General features: G+C 37.6%; 1 protein-coding gene across 2 annotated transcripts in view; it reads right to left on the reverse strand.

Moving 5' to 3' along the window:
* CDK14 (cyclin dependent kinase 14) overlaps positions 1 to 23,366 on the reverse strand; it is a 310,575-nt gene that overhangs the window by 80,672 nt on the left and 206,537 nt on the right. For both annotated transcript variants that reach the window (XM_084221582.1, XM_084221583.1), the window contains 2 exons: positions 15,759 to 15,822; positions 4,632 to 4,680 (listed from right to left, as the gene is read on the reverse strand). In XM_084221582.1, coding sequence (XP_084077708.1) covers positions 4,632 to 4,680; positions 15,759 to 15,822 — 113 coding nt within the window. The remainder of the gene's footprint in view (positions 1 to 4,631; positions 4,681 to 15,758; positions 15,823 to 23,366) is intronic.

Consider the following 23,366-nt stretch of genomic DNA (forward strand, 5'->3'; position numbering starts at 1 on the left):
AGTCTCAGCTTTAACCAACTTATCGAAGCCATGCTTGAAACAAAATACAGACTCAATCTACATGGGCTTGTCTCTATTCACCCCCTTTGCTTTCTTCAGGAAATTTTCACTGAATACCAGTCCCAAAATAGGCCAGTCCATCTTGGAATGCAACTTTTAAACACCCTGGCCTCAGAAAGGGAGGCCTCAAGTACAGAGGCCATCTTGTTAAAGGAAGAAATCCTCAGCAGTGGGACTGGTTGTGAGAATAAAGTGTTATTTATATAATAAATAAGCCATGTTGGGGAATTACAAAGTACTAGTCCTATTTATGCAGAGCAGAATTTGTTTTCAACTGCACCTTTTCTTTCCAACCTAATTTCTCACAATACAACCCATTACGGCAGAAGGATCTGAAAAAGCTTTTCATATCCTACCAAATATACACAAGGATAATTAGTTCTCTTTTGTTATTCTTCTGTAAGGGTTTATTATTGTGGAGAAGCTTTTGCAGATTGAAAGAGGTTGCATTGCATTCTGGAGGCAGAGCTGTTCTTGGTTTTTATTGTGTAGAGATAATTGAACAGAAAAGTTCAGGAAAAAAAGTGGAAATATAATGGTGAACTCTATAGGAAGATCAGATTACCACATCTTAGTTCTTTTTGGGCCAGTATTTTATAATTACATTCCACAGTATGTTATGTCATGCTATGTAGGTGAAGCTTTGCACTAGATAGAGGCAAACATCAATGCAAGTTTTGTTTCTTAACTTTATAAGCATTACCACAAAACATATAGATTCTATCTTATCTAGTAAATACTCTCTCTGTATTCTTTAAGTAATTTGACAAGCAGTAAAGAAATTCAGTGCTAAAGTCTCCAAAGAACTTAATTAACTGTAAGTGAAAGTTATATTATTTGCCTCAAACACTTCCCAAAAGTAGCCTCTAATATTAACCAATTCTATTTTAAGAATTACAGGGATCTGACTTATAGAATGATCCTGCTTGGTTTCACTTTGTCATTGCTGTATAATTCCAGGCTTTTGAATAATTTCCAGTTAAACCAGGAATTAAACAGCAATTGACTTGTGTCCAATATCTTTCCACCATCGTGCTCTGCCTTTAAAATCATCTTGTGGAAGCTGATGTTGGTCAGGTGCAATTATTTTGCCCTCAAACCACTGTGTATGACTTTTGGGAAGGTTTGGGGTTGGAGGTTTTTGCCTCTCTTCCTTTGGCCTTACAGACAATGAAGCTGGCTCTGTAGATACTGGAAGAGTATTATTCTTCCTCCTACTAAACTCCCCTTACATAAATTGAATTAAAATGTACATTTTGAGGGAAAAGCCTCTTTGAAGGCTTCTAAACCCATATTCCCAGCCTTACATGCCATGACCTCAAAACATATATATATATATATATATATATATAAACAAGATCAAGGATCAGCCTGTGCCTGAAAGATGAAACAGGAGATAGTGAAACTTCATTGTGTTTAGAAAATTAAAGCTGTTCTCTTCCAGTCTAGGAACATCAAGTTCAATGTCACTGCTGTACAGTTTCCATGTGAAAATTTTTTAATTTTTTTTGCATTGCAATTCCTCCCCTATTAAGTGCAGCAGTGGGACTTTGCATCAATAGAAGTTTAAGCATACATGTAAATCCTTGCAAGGCCATAAACATTGCTCTTTAAGGTGTATCTTTCAAAGCTACTACAATGTTGAGAGGAAGGAAATCTGCACCAAAACCAATGCATATTTAAAAACAAAAGGCTGTATGTTTTTATCCTCATTTTAGGTCTCATGTTCATTGTCCTTAAAATAATTATGTATGTGACATATTTTGTGTCACCAAAAATCTTCCACAAATTAAATCAGGAAGTTAAAAAGGTTTTTTTAATTTAAGACTGGAGACTGCTGCTTTTTGAAACGTGATAAGAAAGAAAAGAAATTTCTGGAATGAATCAGTCTATCCATGTGTTAAGTTTTACAGCTGGATTACAAACCCTTGGGAATATGATGTCTCTAACGGAAATGTTTATACACCCTTAACTACAGCTGTGCAAGCAAGCAGCCCTCTAATACAGCACACAGATAAAGATTTACACTGGAAAAAGAGAAAGCCCTTCACATTTCAAATGTAAATGACACATAATTTTGAGGCACTGAATATTTCCTATTATAGTAGAAATACCCATATGAAGCACTGAACTGTGTGCATTGTCATTGCTTTCAATCCCTTCATTTATGCTGAAAAATTGCAAATCCTTTATGTACAGAGCATTGAGAATGTATACATATTTTTGAAGAGGTTTCATAGAATTTAAAAAGCTCTGGTCTTATTTGAGTCAGCTTGTGATGTGATTAGAACTTGTGTCAATTATGAAATCTCAGAGACTGAAGCTGTTTTAAGCAAACTGGGTTTTGTTCTTTTTTGTGGTATTTTATGAAAAGAGAAATTTCATGCAGTAGTCTTGAAGGAAATATAAGACAGCAACTTTTCAAATTCAAACCAATAATTGTACTTATTAATAAATAACTGCTGTATTTTAATAGCCTAACTGCTGTTAGAATACAGAAAAAAGACTTCAGTCCAGGCCTGGAGGATGGATGGAACGGCATGCCAGTATCTATTCACATTACTTAGGCAAATATATGCCTCCAAGCAAACACATTCAAACCAATATTAGTTTCCTTGTCCTTCTTTCCCAATACAGATCTAATTGCCTATGTTGTAATATAAATGCTTCTTCCAAGCTTTTGGATTTCATTAACTACTTTTAAAGAAAAAATCAACTTGCAATTTTTTTGATTGTAAAAGGATGGAATACAGGCCATTATTAGTGATTTAATTTTTAAAAGGAAAGCTGTGACTTTCAGGAAATTGAATTGTATTCCAAGCAGTAAGACTGAGGTACAGTCAAACATTTTAAGAGGCCTGCAAGGATTTCAACTGGCAAAATGGTCTGAGATATTTACAAAAGCCAATTATGAGTTAATCTTTCTGTTGTTCCCTCTGCAGTAAACAGGAGATGGCCTCGTCCACGAAAGCCACCAAATCAGGGTCCTAGATTGAACTGGACAAGCCAGAAACTGCATTAATTGACTTTCTCTATAGAAAGTCAATTAATGCAGACTAGTGACACTTAACCTCTGTGGAGGCCTGAACTGGTTTCAGTGCCAGCTTTATTTCTCACTGCAGGAACTGGGAAGTTCCTGCTAACCAAGGAGGACCCAGTTGTACAGCAAAGTGAGCCATGGAAGATGCCTGGCACTACAGAAGTGCAGGTTTTGACTCAAAGGACAAACACTGATCGTATTACATTCAACTACTAATACCAAAAGTTTTTTAACAACAATCCTGCTATATTAAAAGATTCTTCCTCCTTCAATTGTCAACACAATTTCAAAAGGTGGGGTGGGGGGTTTTTTTGTGGTTTGGTTGGTTGGTTTTTTGTTTTGGTTTGTTTGTTTTTTAAAATGAAAACACTGGACCAAATGGGAAGGAGCAGATAGAGAAAAAAAATTAATAGAAGGGCAAAGTGAATATAAACTTAATCACAATTTGGAAAAGTGACCATGGTATGGATTTTGCAGTTGTAGACACATTTCATTCTGGTAAATAAGGATATTGAAAATGCAATTTGATTTCTACTCTATTAATAGCTTTTTTTTTTCCTTTTACAATAAGGAAGCTTCTTCACCAAAACATTTTGCATCTTCAGTTTCAGTGGTGAACTTGGAGATGTTACAGATGATTAATCTCTCAAACTCCCTGTTAAATTACCAACAAGACAGCCAGTAAGTAGCAAACAAAATTTTGAATTAGACCAGGAAGAAAACAGAAATGCTGGTACAGCAAAGGCTTAGCCTTGCTGCAAAACTTTTGGTCAAAAGAGAGTGGAGAAAAATTTTAACAGGTTTTCTGGCAAGCCAAGTTGTTGACATAGCTGAAATCATCCAATTCAAATTCTGTATGCTTTCTTCAAAATATAAAAACTATTAATTGCTGAAGACAGTGCAGTTCAAATATCCTGTCTACAAAGATTCTACACGTGCTGAGAAATCTTTCAGCAAACTTTACACAGATGATTATTTAGAATAATGCCAGTAGTATGGTATTCAATCTGAATGTTGACCAGGTAACCTTTCTGGACTTTGAGCATGATACCTTTATACCAATGTCCATATGATGCAAATGTGACCAAATTCAGGAAACATTGAAAGGAAAGAAAATCCCATCTGTGGTGAATTTATACTGACTTTTTTCATTCATAATTAAGATTACAACAGTATGGTCAGCAGCTCACAGCAATGACCAGATGGACTTGGCAACAGGGGATGATCACATGGAAACAACACTCAAAAGTGGATTAAAAACACATTATTTAAAAGTTTCCTAATTTTTATAGATGAACAGAGAAAACAAGATTCAAAACTGATGGCCCAAAGCAATAAAACAGTATTTCTCCATGATCAATACACTTGCCAACACCCCCAAGAAGGAAATACTATCCTATGCAGTTCCTTCCTATGTACAAGAAACTGGCAATTCAAATATGGCTTATTTGAAAAGAATAGAGCCATTCTAAGTTATGATAGCTTCAGTATACGCTTGAAGAGTCAAAAGTGCAATTAAAAAAATACTTACTTATTCCATGCTTGCCTAAGGTTTTTAGGGCCGTACTGTGTAAACCGTTCTGTAAGAAAAAGGGGTATATTCCATTACTTCACTAAACCCAGGATTTATTTAAAAAATATTTATTTACCGTCAATTTTCATAATTTCATCGTTTTTATGTATCTTCTGCAGCTCAAGTCCTAAGACAAGGAAACTAACCTATGAACAATTGCCATACAAACAGAGAGAAAAAAATGCCAAAACTAAACACCAAAACCAAAAAATCTCCGACTTGTTAAACCAAATCAAACCAAACCAGCATAACCTACAGCTCATTTACTCTGGCATCACCAGAAATGGAAAGCTTTACAATTATTTCTAAAGCAGTTTTTGCCTACTATGGGAAAAAAAGAAACCTGAAATCTAGTATTTTTCTCTTCTTCATGACAAACACAATTCTCTACAGCCTCACTGTCATATTTTTATGCTTCTCAAGATGAGTAAGAGTGAGTGTGGGTCTCTGTGACACACAGGGGCACACAGAACCTGGTGGACACGTGAGAGTCCATTTACTAAAGAATACATATAAATAATGAGCAGAAGTAACAAGTACAATGACAGCTTATTTACTGCAACATTAAGTTCTTCAGTTCAGCTAGAAGTATTTTCCCACTCATATCCAAGAAGATGCTTGATCTGCAGTAGAAGAAGGAAGATGCCATGTAAGCTGCTGCAGAAATGAAGGGTCAGTCCTTCCTTAGCCTCTTGAACAGGAGCTAAGTGCCTCTCAGGCAGCAAAAAACAAGTTCAGCTGGAGAACAGAGCAACATTTTCCATGGGGACTAGTTAGACAGAAATCCTGCCACGTAGACTGGTACTCACCCAGGCCAGCTACCCTAATGTGATTGCCTTAGTTGCTGTGTAGAAGTTCTAAACTCACAAAATACTCCATAAAATCTTAAAAAAAAAAAGTTTGCTTCCTCTCCATCCATGTGCCTGACACTTAATAGACCCATTGTACAGCTGCAGTAGTATTTTTATATATATATGCACACAGGTATGCACACATCTTACTGTGAAAAACAGCTGTAAATGTAACTTCAAAGGAGTTGTGTTCAAATTCCTGTATTTGTATACTTGTATCATTTCTGAAGTTGTCCTGTATATTTCATACACAGTCAGTTCTAAAGATGCCAAAACCAAGGCAGAAGCAAATTCCTAGCATCAGTGTGGATGCCTTGATTTTTTTGTTATACCTATTTTTTTAGGTTTTTTGCCCCTTTAACTAAAAAAACAAATGCAGAACCTTCAAATCTCATTGAATTCACTCTTGAAATCTGCTGATAATCAGCAGACCTGCAAACTGTGTCTGCAGACCACTTCACATTTACAGGTTTTGTTGCTTTAACCATACTGATGCAGTTAAAGAAATGAAATCACTCCCTTTTAGATATGCATGACAAGTGTACTAGAAACTGGAAGTTACATGACTATAACCTTTCAATTTTAGTTGGCAAATAGTAATTAAAGATATATATGGAAACAGATACGCATAAAATTTGAAAAAAAATAGAGACTTTCTATATTAAGTAAATTGTCCAACCACAACACTGTTAATTCATTTATGACAAGGGACTGAAAAATAAAATGCAGCTAGACAGTGCTGTGTAATAACATGTCTGAGATACACATGGGAGTTCAGCTAATAAACTGCAAATTTGCACATTAATCTGTTTCACTGCAGAAAAATCTGTGTGGAAAGAGAATTGAATGACTTGAAGCAGTGCTGAAAAGGTAACCTGGACCTAGAGAGAAACAGATTTTGATTTTATCTGTCATTCTGCAATATGTTTTGGTCAGATACTGAGCTGGTTCAAACTGGCACAGCAACACTGACTTCAACAGAGCTACATCCACTTAAAACATTTGAGAAGTATCATATACAACATATTTTCTTGACCAGAGTATCTGGTGTTTATTTTAATTAATTTAAGCTGTTTTTACTGTGGAAGGAAAGTCCCAGAGTTATCCACTTGGCCAAATTGCCTTGAGGCTTTAATGCCCAAAGATCTGCTCGAGTTCTGAAAAAAACCTGCAAAACTATTGCTATGCCAGAGGAGTTTTTACTGAAAAAATGATACACTGGAGCCAGTTATGTAAATTCTATAAGGGACACACATGAGCAAAACAAACTTCTCAAAGAGATCTTCCTTTACTGTCTATGGTTCCAGTCCAAGCATCTTTTCAAGTGAGGACCTCACATATTTATCAGGCAGGAAGAGCAAAAACTGGGAGGGAAGTCATGGAGAGGGAAAAACCCTGTCTATAGAGAGGCAAAGGTTTAGTCTGCAGTCCTTAATTTCAAACTCCATTGAATATGCTGTGACTGCAAACCATGCTTCTCCTAACTATTGGTATCAACTCCTTCCTCTCTGCTCAAGCAGATTAGAGGCTACTTTCTTCACATGCTTTAGACAGAAAGGAACCACACACTGATAAAATAACAGCTCACATTTTTCTACATAATTTTGTGGTCATGGCTCCAACCAGTGTCTTACTAACTTTCATGGACAAGATAATTAGATAGGACTATTGTGTTAATTAAGCCCAGCTCCATGTACGTGCCAGCTCATAGTATTTTTCTGAATTCATCCATTAGAGAATAAAAACACAGTGAAATTGAAACCAGCTGATTTTGGTTTCAGAGTTGCCAGAACAATAAGAAGCTACAATAATCTTGTCCTTGAGCTCCTCCACCATGGTGCAGTTTTTCAAGTCCTGAACTATGAAACCACAAAATTAGATACCTAAAACCACCAAACTTGCCACCCCAAGCAAAAAAAGAGGTAGCTTAACTTCACACTTTTTATCTTAGCATCTCTTGCTTGTGCTGAATTTATCACAGAACCAGAATTCAGTCTCACAATTACATCCCCAAGTTTGCTTCTGAGTCACTTTTCAGAGTGAGCCTGTTTTGATGCCTTAGACCTTTTACTGCTCCATGGATGCAATAAAACCAATTCTAAAGCTATGCATATCTGACTGTGACCAACTGCACAAATTACATTCTATGATACTTTCAAGCATATAGCTTTGATATTTGTTTTTTCAGAAGCTACCACTGATATGTTCATAAAGAACAGTAATAGAAGTCTGTATATGAGACTGGGAATTCTGCAGAATTACCATGAATGCTCCCCCACAAAATACATCTTTGCCCGACATACTGAGAGGCAGCAGTACTGGCAATCACAATCTCAATCCAACCTTGTGGAGGAAGCCCTGTGTAGCAAAAAATACCTCACTCTCAGAACTGAAAAGCAAACATGCACATGTGAAAATTTCATGCAGACTCTCACGTGGTCACCCACCCACACAGCCATCCTCCATGCACACCATTTAAAGAACACAAGGTGAACCATCTTGCTGAGGCAGCTGCTCACTCTCATCAGGCTGACATTAAAGAAACATGAAAAACTGTATATTTACAGATCAGGATTTGATCTCAGATCTGTTTTGAATTTTTATAGTTCAAATTGTAGGTATATACTGGAGTTCAAATATTTTTACATTATTATTATTTAATGTGGGTTTTTTAAATAAAAACTCTGTAAGGCCAACACAATAAGCACATCTGAAATTTGAAGTAAAAATTTGTTTTAATTTCCTTTACGCAAACACTAAAATATTTGCCAACCTTTTGGGAACAAATTCAGGAAATAAAATTTAATCCTCAGCATTTTTATCCCAAATATGCAGTCATCATCCTCACTACCAGCTATGTCTCACTGTTACAGAGCTGGCTTTTCACATGGGTGCTGCATTTAACCTAGCAAAAGGTGAATTTTTGCTTATGTGAAACAAAAGAGGGAAGAGAGTTTAGTTTAAATTGCACAGCACCTTAGAGTGTTTACTGTTTGCTTCTTTGAAGTGGCAAGTCCACAATTAAATGCAGCGTAAAGAGATGCCTGCATAGGACTACACAAATAAGACTAACATAGAGTATTCCTATTTGTTACTGGAAAGGTGTAGCATGATTTTTGCTGTCAGGATGTCCCAAGAGTATCCAAAAGGACTAGGCTGACATGTGCTCCCACAGCCTCAGATCCAGCCTGAGAACCAAGACTCGCTGTTCTGCTGGGCACTGCACACAACCTGCTCAGACGTGCTGAGTGGGGCAGCCACACAAACCTTCCTCTGGCAGCACAAGGAGCTGAGCTGCTCTTTGCTTCAGGCCTGGCAGCACAGCTTACTCCATGCCTCCTTTGCCAAGGAAGTTTTTGGGACTCTGCCCCACAAACAGTAGCACCAACAGGAGTAAAAACTGCAAAATGGAAGCAGAAATGAGCAACCTGAGGAAGAGAGGGAGGGAATTTCTTGGGCTCGTTAATTTGACAAACTTGATGCACCAAAAAAAAAAAAAAAGTGTTTTTAAAACAGCAGCTTCCAATTCTGGCCAGTTTGAAGGTAAAAAAAAAAAAAAAAAAAAAAAAAAAAAAAAAAAAAAAGCCATGCCAGAAAGCTCATGCATTACACTGAGCAGTAATAAGTGGTTTTCCTTTCCTTTCCTCCTTTCTTTCTCCTTCTCTTTCTTTTCTTATTTCCTTTAGACAGCTACCCTACAGCAACCCTGTTATATGTGCATACTCACTTGTGTGCCCACAACCTACATGTTCTGCACTGCAAACATCATTATCTGCCTGATAAACACGCTCCATCTGACAGCCCTGCATCAAGGGCAGGTTCAAACAGAAGCCAGTTTCTGCAGAACTCACTGGTGAGCTTATTAGCAGACCACTGCAGCAACACTGGTCTGCTGTGAGAATTGAAAAAATAAGCACTTGCATTTTAAGCAACATAAAACAAGATGAGGGTTTTTTCCTCTTTTATCAGTCAGAAAAACACATGAACTGTTATACCTTTGCCACGTTTGCTTTGAAAGGACCTGAGATAGACAAGAAAGTCTACAGAAGGAATTAGAGGCAGACTACATTTTGGTTTTTAGCTTCTTTTTAACAGTATTGATAATCAGCTTCTAGTCTAAACCAAAGAACTTAAAATGCAGTTTGACTTCAAGGCATTTTTTATGTTGCTAATCAAAACATGATGGCTAATATGCATTCCTTGATTAATGTTCTTCTCTATTTAAAACCAAATGTGATTAGCCCAAATGCAAATATTTAAACATCACCATAATTAATATTTTGAAAAGCCTAATTTATTCTTTCTTTGAAAGGGTTTTCTTTACATTTAATTTAAATGTCTAACGTGACTAACACTGTATTGTGATATATAAGACATATACCATTTTTAGCAAAGATTCAATGCTAAAATTATTCAGATTATGTTAGCTAAAGATATAGAAACAAGCATCCATATTGAAAAGAAAATTTTCAAGCACTATCATATTTGCAGCAATTACAGTTTTTACTGAAGTTCAATTATAACTAGAGTTTTACCAAATACACGAGCTAGATTTTGGAGTTTTGTATGCCAAACATCTTGAGAAAAATTACAGCTCCCTCCCTGCCATCCCATCCCCTCTTCTCCCTTCCATTTGCTTTAGAAGAGCACAGTTTATGTAAAGAGGAAGAATAGCTGCTGTTTTCTAGATTCCCTCCTGAGCATGAATAGAAAATGTAATTTTAATACCCATCATTGTCTGAAGCATTGGAGTCCTACATTAAATGGTTCCACCTTTTAGCAGAGCTCTTGCCTCCCATGCATACATAATAAGTCACTTTAACTTTTCAGCTTAATGCATTATGTTTAAAGAATGGGGAAAACACTGACAACTCTGCTTCCCTTGGTTTGTGGATACCACAGATTGAAGAAACACTAAATAATACCAGTTTTGTTTTGGCGGAAGAGGGGGAGGAATTCAAAATTAATTCTCCTTTACAAATAGCCCTCCTTTCTTCAAGTACTCAAATTCTTGAAGACTGCATCCATGCCAGTAATTTAAATGAGTTTGAGCCTGTTTGGCTGAGACACCATCACTGTCCTGGAGCATTGCTGCAGCACCTCCCACTTCCATCCTCCAACACTGGAGATGGGGATTTCTCACAGGGGCCCCTGGCCCACACTAACTTCCTAACCCTAAGGAAGCTGCCTAATGCCCAGGAATTAATTATTTGTAAGTGCTAATTGTCATGAGGTAAAGGCATACCAGAGGCTGCTCTGACAGTCTCACAGAAGAGGCTCCCACATTGCCTGGGAAAATTCCTTGGTATCAATGCAGGTGTAAACAAGAAGATATTGATTCAGCAGGTGACAAAATGTAGACAGGCTTTGGACAAGCTCTATAGCCAAAACCGCTACGGAAGTTTGAAAAGCCATTTGTTCTCATATACAGGATGTTCGTGTGTTTGTGCCAAAGGAGTTCAGTCTCTCAGTCCAGCCCTACTCTAAATGAAGACTTAACCTTTTGGAAAAAATCTGACTGTCAGTCAGCTGTTAAGATGCATGTAGGCAGATCATATTTCTAAACCAAATCTATATTTATTGATCACCTGGGAAGTAAAGTAGAATTCCTGAGTTAGAACATCAGCTCTGCAGTGGTTTTGTCTGTCAGAGATTTGTGAGTTTTTAATAAATCCATGAAGTACCCATCAGTCCCTGGCAAAATCCATGTTATGCACTATTTCCTATGAATTCTTTTTCCTTACTTTTTCTTTTTGTGCTCTGCTTTCTCTTTAAGGAGAGACTCCCTGCCTTTAGGGATTCTCTTTTAAAAATCAGTGCTCAGCAGATGCTTCCATTGTCTCATAAAGGCACCTTTTCAGGTGTATTACTCTCTATTGTATCTGATCATTTGTGGAACATTGTGAGGTTCAGGCTCCTACACCATCAGGGCAAGATTAAATATTTAACTTTCTTTCACCTAGAAACAGTATTGTGAAGAAACTGAAGCACAGTGAACATTAAAAAGCATTCTCATATTTTTTCCCCCTTCCTAACAAGTTCCTTCCTCTCCTTGACCATTACCATCTCTTTATTGCCATGGACGCTTCATTTATCATCTATTGTGACCCTATCTTACTTTCTCCCATTTTACTCACTGACAGTTCCTCCTGATAAATCTCTACTTAACTTCCCAGGATGGAGGTTACACAGCATCAGTCCCAAACACTAATTGAGACTGTCAGAAAAGTGAAAACTTGACTGAAGTGTAGATATTTATCCAAAGGCTTATCCTGCTCATTCATTTGGACAGGACTCAATCCAGGAGAAATGGCTGGAGAGGGAAAGTTGATAGGACTCCAAACTAAAAAAAAGGGGAGATTTAATAAGAATGAAAAACATAATGCTCAAAAAATCAGGAAGACTTGGACACAAGACTGGCAAGGAAGCAGCTTGTTTGGGAATACTGCCTCACCTCTACTCATATAGATAAGACATAGTTAGTGTCTACTTTAATTCATTCCTGGAGATACAGGATATGATTGGTGTTTGAATCTGCTTTAGCTCAGCAAATCTACATATTTCCCAAAGTATTGCAACAAAAGAGCGAATAGTGAAAACATGTTCTCCAAATCTGGGGGAACGTGTTCATCTCTGTCCAATAGCCTGTAACATGGAGCTTCTCATGTGGATGAAACATCAAGATTTTATTGAAACAGCAACTAGAACATTTTCAAAATTCCCTCAAACTGTTTTCCTATTTGAGGGTAGATAATTACTGTCACGGCAATCCAGAATGTCTGGGATTCACTGGTGATGAGACCAATGAAATGATGATTCCTGAGTACAGGAAGACCCTCTCAAGATTATAGCATCCATAACAGCTTCAAAGTGAATCACAGAGGAAGCCCAAAGTTACTGCAATACTCCTGAAGTATTTCAGGCCTTTCAAATGCATTATTGAGATTATCCTCAAGTAACTTACTAAGCAGGACGTGTGCATGTGTGTCTGTGCTCACAGGTGCAAACACAAACTGAGAGGAAGGAGGCTGCAGCGCAGAGAAAGCTCAAAGACTAGGCTAGCTTTTAGCTTTAAGTATCTTATATATTACTTGGAGCATTTTTAAGACAGTAATCTCAAAGCAGGCAGATAAAATACAAGTGGTTTTGTGACTTTTAAATTGCAAACAAAACTATGACCATTTTATTTTCACTATTATAAGCTGTTAAAATCACCTAGGTTAGGGGTTTAAATGACCTAGAGCCATCCCCAACTAGCCTTAGGAACATATTTCTTATTCAGGCTTAGAAATGTTCCTACATGTTAAGATGTCAGATCATAGTTATTAAAGCACTGGATGCTTTCCATAATAATCAAGACCCTTGGCCACTGTAGTAGAGACTAATACCAAGTTTCTCAGACATGTTTCTCCTAGTAAACTGTGATTAGCCCTCTGCAGCCCAAGACTGGGCCCTATCAAATCACAGTATGAAAATTAGTTATTGAAATCTGTATGCAAACAAGAAATACAATGAAATTCTGTTTCGACTCTCAATAGTCATCCCAAGTCCACAGGCATTTTTTGTGCTCAAAACTATAATAATCATTTATCACTGATACTTTCTGTTCAAATGCTTTTGTTTCATGCTTACATAGCTCAAGTTTATAGAATTAAAGCCTTGCCTGCATGAACGTTGACATCCTCAGCAATGCTCTCTGCACTTCTCAATTTATCACAATTACTGTAAGCAGCTATCAGTTTTAAAACATACTAACACATGCAAAGCACAGGAGTTACTTAACCCCATATCACATATATTTAAATACAGTAATTTCACAAATCTTCAAGGAGAATGTTTAGATTTGGCAAGACATGTTTAGGAGGTTTAGATTTGGCAAGACATTTCAGGATACTTCACTGTTTTGCTAGGAAAAGGAATAGATTAAGTCATCTTCAAAGAATCACAGAACATTCTGAGTTGGAAGGAACCCACGTGGACCATTGAGTCCAACTGTTAAATGTATACTTAAAGCTTCAACTTTCATTTTTGCTCCTGAGAAGTCAGTCAGGAAAGGTAGAGTGTAAGGGCAATTTTGGACCATCAGGGAGGGGAGCATGGCTGGTTGAGTACCTGTAGAAGATGATGCAGCAGCCTTACCAGAGCCAGAAAGCTTTTGTGCACAGAACAGCATGAAGGAAAGCACATTTTTAAGAAGTGACAGAGAACTTGGTACCCTTGACCAAACATCTCCAACAACCCTAAAGGCCTGAGCAAATAGTGTTTGTTCCAGCCCAGCTCATAGGTCAGAGCATTTTTGCAGAGCATACCTTAGGTGCTGGTACCCCAGAATGATCCCAGAGGGATTTATTTTGCTGCTCTAACAATTCCACATTTACCAGCATAAAATTCAATTACTCAGTTTTGGAGTATGCAAGCCAGTTTTGGTTGTCCAGTTAGATGATGCTTTCTATTGCTGTAATTTCTGAAAACAGCAAATAAGGAACCATAAGGCAAACAAAAAAAATCCTTTTACCAAGGTCATCGAGGATAGGGGGTTAACAACACATTATGTGTACAGAACAGGGATTTTATTTTTTGAGCACTCCCACACCTCCAGAGTGTAAGGGAATTACAGAGCTCAGTGCTCTATATTAACAGGCCCTAAAAAGATTAAACTATTGCCAGCAAGAATAGTAATTACTCTGACTTAAAAATCTACATACTTCACAGATGTGGAAAGGATCTGAGAGAACAAAGGCCACACCATGCAGAAATGGTGAAAATACTGAGTGACCATTTTCTGTCTTGGAGGCACTTTCCTCCTGTCCCCGCTCTGCATTTGTATAAATATTATGTATTCATAGCTGAAAAAATCCATAGTCTGGGATGGAAAAAATAAGAGCAATTCTAACACAATGCCTGTATAAAAATGAGATTTAATGATGTGCCTACAGTGGATTTATTTCCTGATGTTCTTCTGTGGTAATAAACCCACATCCCTTGACACACTTGGAAGCCAAACTGAATAATGAAACCAAGACATTTCTTGGCTGCCATCTACTGTTCAAAACTTTCCTGTACCTCACAGAAGAAGAAAAATAAACCAACCCAAAGAACAGTCACTGACACCTTCAGGCTTTTTCCTTCTCTTTACTGTTCCTGCTAAAGCCAATGTTTTTGGGCTGTTTTTACAGACCTCAACATTTCTGTAAGGATTCTGTATTTGTTCACCTTTCAGTCAGTATCAAGAATGAGACACAAAACCTTGTAAACTTAATGACACAGTATTTAAGGGAAGAACACTGTAGTATTTTTAGTATTTCAGTGAACAACTGTTAAAGTTTCTGCTAATTCACTAGAGAGCACTAGAGTGTGATTTCACTATACAGCAGTAAGTCAGCAGTAGGACAGAGACTAAAAAGCAATGTGCAGGAGAGCTGTCTGCATTCCTGTTTTTCAAGGCTTTGTGTCTCTATCAGGGTAAGCCCTACAATAAATTTCTCTCTCTCTCTTATTTTGGGAGCTATCTAGATCTATTTGTCCTTTACAACTCCTCTGCCTCACCTCCTTCCTACTCATTCCCCTGCTTTGCCATGTTTAAAAAAACCTCTTTCTAAGATCCCCACTCAGAAGTTCACAAGACTATATATGTATTACATACTACATACATACATAGCATAGCATAATGAAGCTGACCATATCCCCCTGGTCTCTAGGAGACAAACTGCTCCCTCTCACAAAAAGGTATCAGATGGTGAAATAGTTTTTCAAGGATGGTTATAGAGCATGACAACTGCAAATACAAGACATTAAAAGATTGAAATTAGTATCCTTCCTTGCAGAAAGATACTAATAGATGATCTAGTAATAACTTCAGCTTTCTCAATTTCTTTTCTGTATTCTTTAGTTTTCTTCAGTATTTGTCAAAATTTGGTGTGCTCTGCTGGAAAAGTAATCCTAATAAAGAATCAGCCCACTGGCAGTCTGACAGGTACAATTCTCAGTGGCTGAGGAATGCAAGCAGGTCAGGGCTCATACTGTAACAAACAGAAGAAAACAAAACAGAAAGGGAAGAAATTAAATGAAAGCAAATCTCCCACCCCAAGCACAATGAAAAGTAAGCAACTGGAAGAGGTGCATCATGGTTCACACACTGCACACCAGGTCATTTTGATCTCTTGTGGTCAGGGATGTAATTATCTCTGTTGTGTACTTCCAGAGAGGGAATTTGGAGGAACTTGGTGCAACCTACCTGGTTTGAAATGGGGTAAGGAGTGGACTCCAGGCCACGTGTCTTCATTTGGTGTTCCAAGTACCTGTACGCAAAAGAAAAAACCCAAAAAACCCCACATTAATGGAAAAGACTTAACAAGTCATAGCACTGCAGAAAGCACAATCTAAACTTCAAATAGGCTTCTTCTTGGGGGATGAAGAGGAAGAAAGTACAAGAGGTTAAATGATTACAACATCTCCAAAGTACCAGAGGAGTCTGTAAAGCAGAATGGGAGTGCTGTGTTCCTGTCACACTGCCTGTTTAACCAATGGATGTTAAAGCTACTTTTCATTGACAAGCATCAAGCTATCTGAGAGCACTGGAGTTACAGAGGCTAGATAATTTAGCCTAGAAATAACTTCAATCCTTAGAAATTTAAAAAAGATAAACAGATATAAATAGATGCTAGGATAGAAGACTTACACAGATGGTAAAGAGGATTATTAAGAGTGTGGCATGAACAAGAATGTACAGCAAAGTGTAGTTATTTTAACATGGCTGCAGCACACATAAAAATAGCAAATTCTTAGGAGACAGACTTTATTAACTCATGCATTATACTTTGTTTCTATTCACTTCAACTGTCCTCCTTTTGTAATGTAAGTCAGACCAAGTTACAGCATCAAAGTATTTACACTTCTCACACGCATCTTATATTCTCTGTTCACGTGAAAAGTTCACTCTCCATGCCCTTGACACAAGTAGCAATCAAAGGGAGAGAACTGCTCTAAGTAGCTCTCCCAAACCCGGTTTTCTTCATAGCATGTAAGTGTCAAGGCTTGCTTTAAGTAAAACCAGGAGGAACACTTAAATTACCAGTTCTAGAAACAGATTTCTGAACAAATGGTGGAATTTAATATTTCATTAGTAGGATCTTTCCTTTCAAAAATTTGCACTCAATTTCTAACATGAATGAAAATGCTGGATTCTTTCGAATCTGTTATGAGCTCAGGCCCTGGAATAAAAGGTTGATATTCTGAGTGAAAGTAATTCACATTAGTCTGGTGCTTGTTTTGCATTATCCATGTACAAAAACCTCTCCCAGCTCTGCTCCTATATGCACTGGAGGTCATCTGAATAAATCCTTGTGACGTTCTGTGGTCACTTACATCAGCATGAAGCAAGCCCAAAGTTAGAGTGAAAATCTTTGGTCCAAAAAATGTGAAAAAACAACAAATACTCCAAATCATTTGGAACTGAAGAGATTTATTTTCATTTTGTTTGCTGCAATATACACATTAATCAGGAGCATTGAAGGAAGGACACCACTCTAGAACACTTGTTTCATTTCTTAAGCTATGTAAACATTTCTTTGCATTGATAAATTCAAGCTGGAAAAAATTCTTAGATGCAGGATTGTCAAGGTAAAACACAAAGTTTTTCTTCAACTCTGCCAGAAATTTATGAAATTTAGAAAGGAGCTTAAAAAATTCAGACAAAAGTAAGTGAACTCTATAATAATAATTTTTACTTATGAGGTTTGCTTTATGAGTCTGAGGCCTCAAAATTATTGAGCAGTTTACAATAGTCATAGGTTTCTAATCTAAGAATATTAATCTAAAGATATTCTTTCTCCACAATCACGTACAATAGGCAAACAGTCCAACTTGGATGTAGTATGATCAGTAGCAGGTGAAAGCAGAGCACTGAGGTGACAAAGGTGACAGTATCAGTGCAACTATAGAGTATACATTCACATAGATATTTAGGTAAGCAAATTTCACTGATTTTATTTGTGAATATTGTTTGTAGCACATTTCTTTCACTCCTTGTGATAGGTCTTAATTGCCACTTGAATAAGATAAACCTGGCCCTGCAACCCTGACTCGTCACAACACCCGTGTTCATCTCATTATTGCTATTAGAGGGAGCACTATGCTGTCATTAAACACGGAGGAAATTTGGAGACACCACTGACACTATGTCATAAAATCAATTTGCAAATAACTTCCACTTACCTTCTGTATTAATCAAGCTCCTCGTGCCAAGCACCTCCCAGACCAGGAGAGGGAGCCCGTGGATCAAAACCAGAGATTCTTGCATCAATTTAAATTAAGAAATAAGGTTCTCAACTTCGCAACCCCTCTTGGTGAATCAAAGGAATATTCTCTTATTAAATAAGATGTATTTGTTATGAATAGATTTGTTCTTAATATTAAATTAGCCACATTCCTCTAAAAGTGTGTTCTTATTTGCCTCTTATTTTAGATGAGACAGAGGCAGCTGTGGGACTGTACAGATAAAAATTAAAACCAGCTAACAAAATCTCTAATTTTCACTTTTTAAAGGAATCATACTTGATTCAGTGTTTCTTGTTTCACTAGTTTTCCAGTCCATTTCTTTAATAATATTCTGGCACATCTGCCACCACAGCATCTAGGAGCCAGCCTCAACCAAGTTCTGTGCATTGGAGTACTAAAACTACCTACAATATTTATACCTTCTCTCAAGGGCAGCAGTCAGGCTGAAAGCAACTGAGGGCTTCCTAACTTCTAAATGCCAACCATTTTTAAGGTAGATACACTTGGTAGTTCAGGAAAGGATCCAAATACCTTATTTTAATGCACAATACAAACACTATAAAGATCACCCTCGCTCCACACAATTTTTTAGCATATGTAATGCAGAAATTCACAATGTGTGACAACCAGCAAACAAGGAGGAGAGGGCAGCAGTGAAAGAACCGTGGTTTTGGATAAGATGAAACAGTCACTGCCCACGGGTAAGTCAACATAAAGAGATTTGTAGGCATCCCTTTGTAAGTGATTCTCCTAAACAGCAATCAATCCCATTTTGATCAGTGGGATTAAGCAATCCAAAGCAACGAGTTTTGACACCTGCTATAAGCAAAGCAAAGTGGAGCTCACACTTAACACAGTGGAGAAGAATCTGCCTGTTTTGCAGCTTACAAGAGAGAAAGAATTAAAGCACCAACATGGAAAAGGGAAGGGAGAACCTGTCGGAACTCAGGACATCCCTCTGGGTGTCCCAAGGTGCCAGGACCCCTGCCAGAGGGCTCAGAGACCCTGGCACAGAGCCCAGAACACCTGTGGGTTCGATTATGACCCGTGGAGCAAATTACCAGCTTTGTATGAAGACCTGCAAGCCACAGCAGTTTAAGTATTGTAAAAATAAAATGATCACTGGGTGAAAAAGTAGATTTTTAGGGTTTCTAGAATAGGGGTTTTGGGGGCAAGATGGAAGAATTTGGGCATGTCCAGCCCTTTTTCTTCTTCTTCTCTGCCTCCACCTTCTGCGGTGATGTTGGCACTTTTAGATTGGTTTAGAGTAGAAACTCACTGTCTAGTATAGGTGATAGGTATTGGAAATAGGTATTTAATTGTAAATTGTAGATAGGTATTTAATTGTAAACATGTTACACGCAGTTTTTAGTATAAAGAGAGAACACCGCCCCGGGGGCAGGCAGTGTGCCTGGAACTGTCCTGCTGGACAGACCTCGGCAGGGCAGGAGAAAATTTTTATAGATAAGAAGCCATAAACAATTCTGAGACCGAGAACTGAAGAACTCCGACTCATCCTTCAAACACACGGGCCAGAACAGAGACATTTCACGTGTCTCGGGGTCGCAGTAACCTGCACCTTGCGAGAAGAACCCAGCAGGCTCCTGGTTTTACTGGACCACACTGTCACTTGGCAGTGAAGACTGATTATCCAGGCCCAGACAGCAGCTGAACACCAGGAGCTGCTCTTTCACAGGCGACCTCCTAGCCCCAGCTTTCATGGTGCACCCCTTACCCTAAGCATGACACCAGGAGTTCTGCCTCCTCTCTATTTCAACACTTTTTCTTTCCGTGTCATGTTCGAAAGCCATAAAAATCACCACTGCTGTCACAGCAATCAAGCTCCAACTTAATACTGGAAATAAACTTTTATTTAGCATTGAGAATTACTTGAAAAAATAAGACTAACCTGTTTGCTTTCTCTCCTGATAATTTGCTTCTCAGTAAAGTAAGCATTCAGCTTGCATGGTTCAATAGCCTCTTTTCTTTAATTTGAAATACTAACACAAGACTAATCTACAATGCTCAAATTTGGAATGGATTTAATGTTTTCCAGGGACCACAGTAATTATGGTTTCTGCAAAGAAGACTCCAAAATATTCTGGGGTTCTGCTATTCCACACCACAGACAACACTCTGGAATCTTTTTGTTCTCTGACAGGGCATATAAAATGATCTTCTCGTTTGAAACTTGCTATTAAAAATCACGACCACATTCTAATTCCGTTTGTAGGATGAGAAGTCTATTTATATAAAAATAACAGATTTACAATACATCAGGGTACTGAGGGTCAAATACCTCTACCGCCAGTTGATTCCATTAGGGTCTGGCAGAAAGTCATAAAAACAGAACCTGCTGGTAAAATCTCCATACACAAGTGTGATTATACAAAGATGTCTTAGGAAATGCAACAAGATTGCATCGAGAGCTACTGAATTACCTTATTTTTTTAATATAAGAAAAATTTGGGGTTTAGCATCTGGTTTTGCAAGGACTCGCCATTCCCTGGTGTACAAGGGAATAATTAACTCACAGTGAGCTTTGCACCACTCTACCAACACAATTAGTCATGTCACCCTGTGTTCTGCTTCAAATGCAAACCCATCCCACATTCCTGCCATCTATTAGATGAGCAGCAGTGCAAATCTTTCCTACCAGCTCTTTCCCAGTTGCTGGCATAATTAATAAAGAAAAGCATTTCCCGTTACACTACAGGTTTTGAATAGACAAAGCTGCACATTACTGATATGACACTTTAACCTTTGTTAGAGCTGATGATCCTCAAGAAGGGTGATGGTTTGGACTTCAACAAGACAAAGAACCTGCAGGCTGTGGTATTATTCAGAGCAGAATGAAAGACAAGACCAGAATGCAAATGAGCTGCCTTTCCTTAGACAAGAGTTATGGAAATCAGGCTAAATAATATGCAGAATTTTAATTTTTTTTAATGGTAGGTCAACTTGATGAACGACCAAAGTTTAGTGTAAAAAAAAAAAAAAGTCAGGGGATTGCAATTTTTTTCCTTTTAAAAAAAGAGGGGATTGTTTACAAATGCCCTGAAATTTTAACTGGGAAAAGTTACAAGCTGGATGTAAAAATGTTTTTATTTTATTGTACCTTTTAAGTATGTTCAAGATTTCTTTTCCAGTCTTCTTGTTGCTGGGTAAAACACACTGCATTTAGTGAATCCTTGGCTGTGATGTACCATGGGAGACTACAGCTCTTTGAAGAACTGAACTTTATTAAAAAGGAAGAGAATAAGCATTGCAGACCATTTCCAAATCAGCAATCCCTTTATGTTGAGTGAGATTTGGAGGTTTCAGATGTTTGGTTTTTCAACAAAAATCTGTTCTATTCTTTGGAAACCTATATGTCTAATGAAGTTTTCAACTTAGTCAAAAACCTGGGTGTTTTCCATTTCATTAGGGGAAAGTACATTACTGCTTTAGATTTGCCTCCTGAGGAGCAGTGTGAGCTCCAGGCCTTTTCTACAACAGCTCCATCACTCTCAGAGCCACCTCTGAACACAGAATTTCTGCTCTGGAAGAGCAATGCTGCTAAGCCATTTGTCCAGATGATCCACCAACAGCCACATTTCCCTTCCTGAGGAGCAGAGTCAGGTAAATCTGAACCACATCTTCCCAATCTGGAAAAGTTCTGTGTTCCAGCCCAATAATGTCAGTGAGCACAAAGTACACGTGGCAGTGAAGACCAAAGAATGAACTTCATCCTTCAGCTTTGCATTTGGTTTTGGTATAACAGGTTAGAAAAAGCATTCAGTAACTATGTGTGTATTATGCATGCTGAGTCAGAGTCTGCTGAGTGACAACTGCAGTGAGGCTTCCTCTGGCTCCTGCAGGGCACAATGGTGACAGCTGAGTGTCAAGTTTAATATCCAAAAGATAGTCAGAAATTGAATTGCCTCAATATTAGTAATTTTTTCATTTCTTTGCATCAGGAGTTTAGAGGTTTGCTTTGGCAGTTCAGTTTCCATAAGGGCCTGCAAATCTATGAATTTGTGTAATGAACTCACAGGTTTGTTAGGGGCCAAACACATTTTACCCTTGGGAATGCTGTGGAAGTTCCAGGGTTCACAGCTGCAGTGAAAAAGTCACTTCATTTTTGTTAAGATGGCAAGAATATATTTATCTGGATTTGTGAAAACTAAAGACCACATGCCTATTCATTGTCCTTGAGATTTAGAATTTTGAAGTCTTACTTCATTAAACGAATAGCAAAAATAGCACATAGCTCCTAAACCAGGAATCCATGCCAACTCAAAGTTAAAACAACTGAAGTAAGATTGTGTAATCTAGGCAGTCCCTCCCCATGTGGAAAGTAATAAAGGCCTTGTTCAGAACCTGAAAACCATATTTTAGTAAAATTATTTTTCTTACATAGCAAACTTTCTGTGTTTTTTTCAGTCAGCTGTCAACAAGATATCCCTTCATTATTCTCACATGGGTAAGAAATTAAATACCAGTGAAATAGATTAAAAATATAGAAAATGTAATGCACCACATTAAGCATACAGAAAACATAATTTGTATGATTTCTCTTCACAACAAAAGTTTTAAACAAAAACACAAAATTCCCTGCAGCTAGACTTTCAAATTCTTATTCTTAGTTTTATGTGTAAAACAGGTGGTAAGTTTTTTTGCTTCCTTATGTGTAAATGCTACCAGAGTAATGAAAAAATCCTTACAATGACAAAACGTGGCAAAGGGAAAAAGAAATTCAACAGCCACCACACACAATGGTAATGTGCAAAAGAATACTTTTATGTGATCTACATTCATTCAGGAAATCAAAACAGAATTATGGATATAAGAGAAAACAAAGCTGGTTAGAAAACAAACTGATTGGAGTATTTATTTTGCAAGTTATTTTGTAAATGATCTAAGCATGGTCTTAACAAAAAAAAAAAAGAGGTAAGTATTAAATTCTTTCACTAGCCTTATGAAGTACTGCTACACAGATGATGAGGCTGGGACACAAGAGCAACAGAAAAGAGAGAAGGCACCTCCTCACCAACCCCATAAACCTGTTCTTGCTGTAAGGAAAGTGATGCTGTTTTGTGAAAAAATGCAAGTTACTGAAGTTTATTCTTCAAGGTGAAAAAAGAAGCAGTAAGAACAGTATGAGGCTCAACAAAAGCCTGACTCAGGCATCAAGAGGAATATCATCATTCCATTATATGTGGGTAATTGAACCACTTCCTTTAAGCATAAGAAGTGATTCAATACATGAAGCTGAATTCTAAAACCTTGGGGTAATGTGCCAGTATGGATGAAGGAAGCAAAATATTCCCACAAAATTCTAATAACAGACATTCATTTAAAAAAAACAAAACATCAAGCTCAACTAATATTTTTGCTTTGGCTCTGTCAAGGATGAAAAATGAGGTACTTGAAACAGTAGAGGACCCAACTGTTCTTAACTTCCTTTCCCCATGAGGCAAAACACAATGAAGTCTTGCCAGGAAACCTTTTTAATATGTGATTTTTTCCATCCTTGCTTATGTACATAAACAATATTTTAGTAGCTGTCTGCGTTGCAAAGTTA

Source organism: Fringilla coelebs (genome assembly GCF_963513975.1).
Source record: "Fringilla coelebs genome assembly, chromosome: 1".
Taxonomy (NCBI): Eukaryota; Metazoa; Chordata; class Aves; order Passeriformes; family Fringillidae; genus Fringilla; species Fringilla coelebs.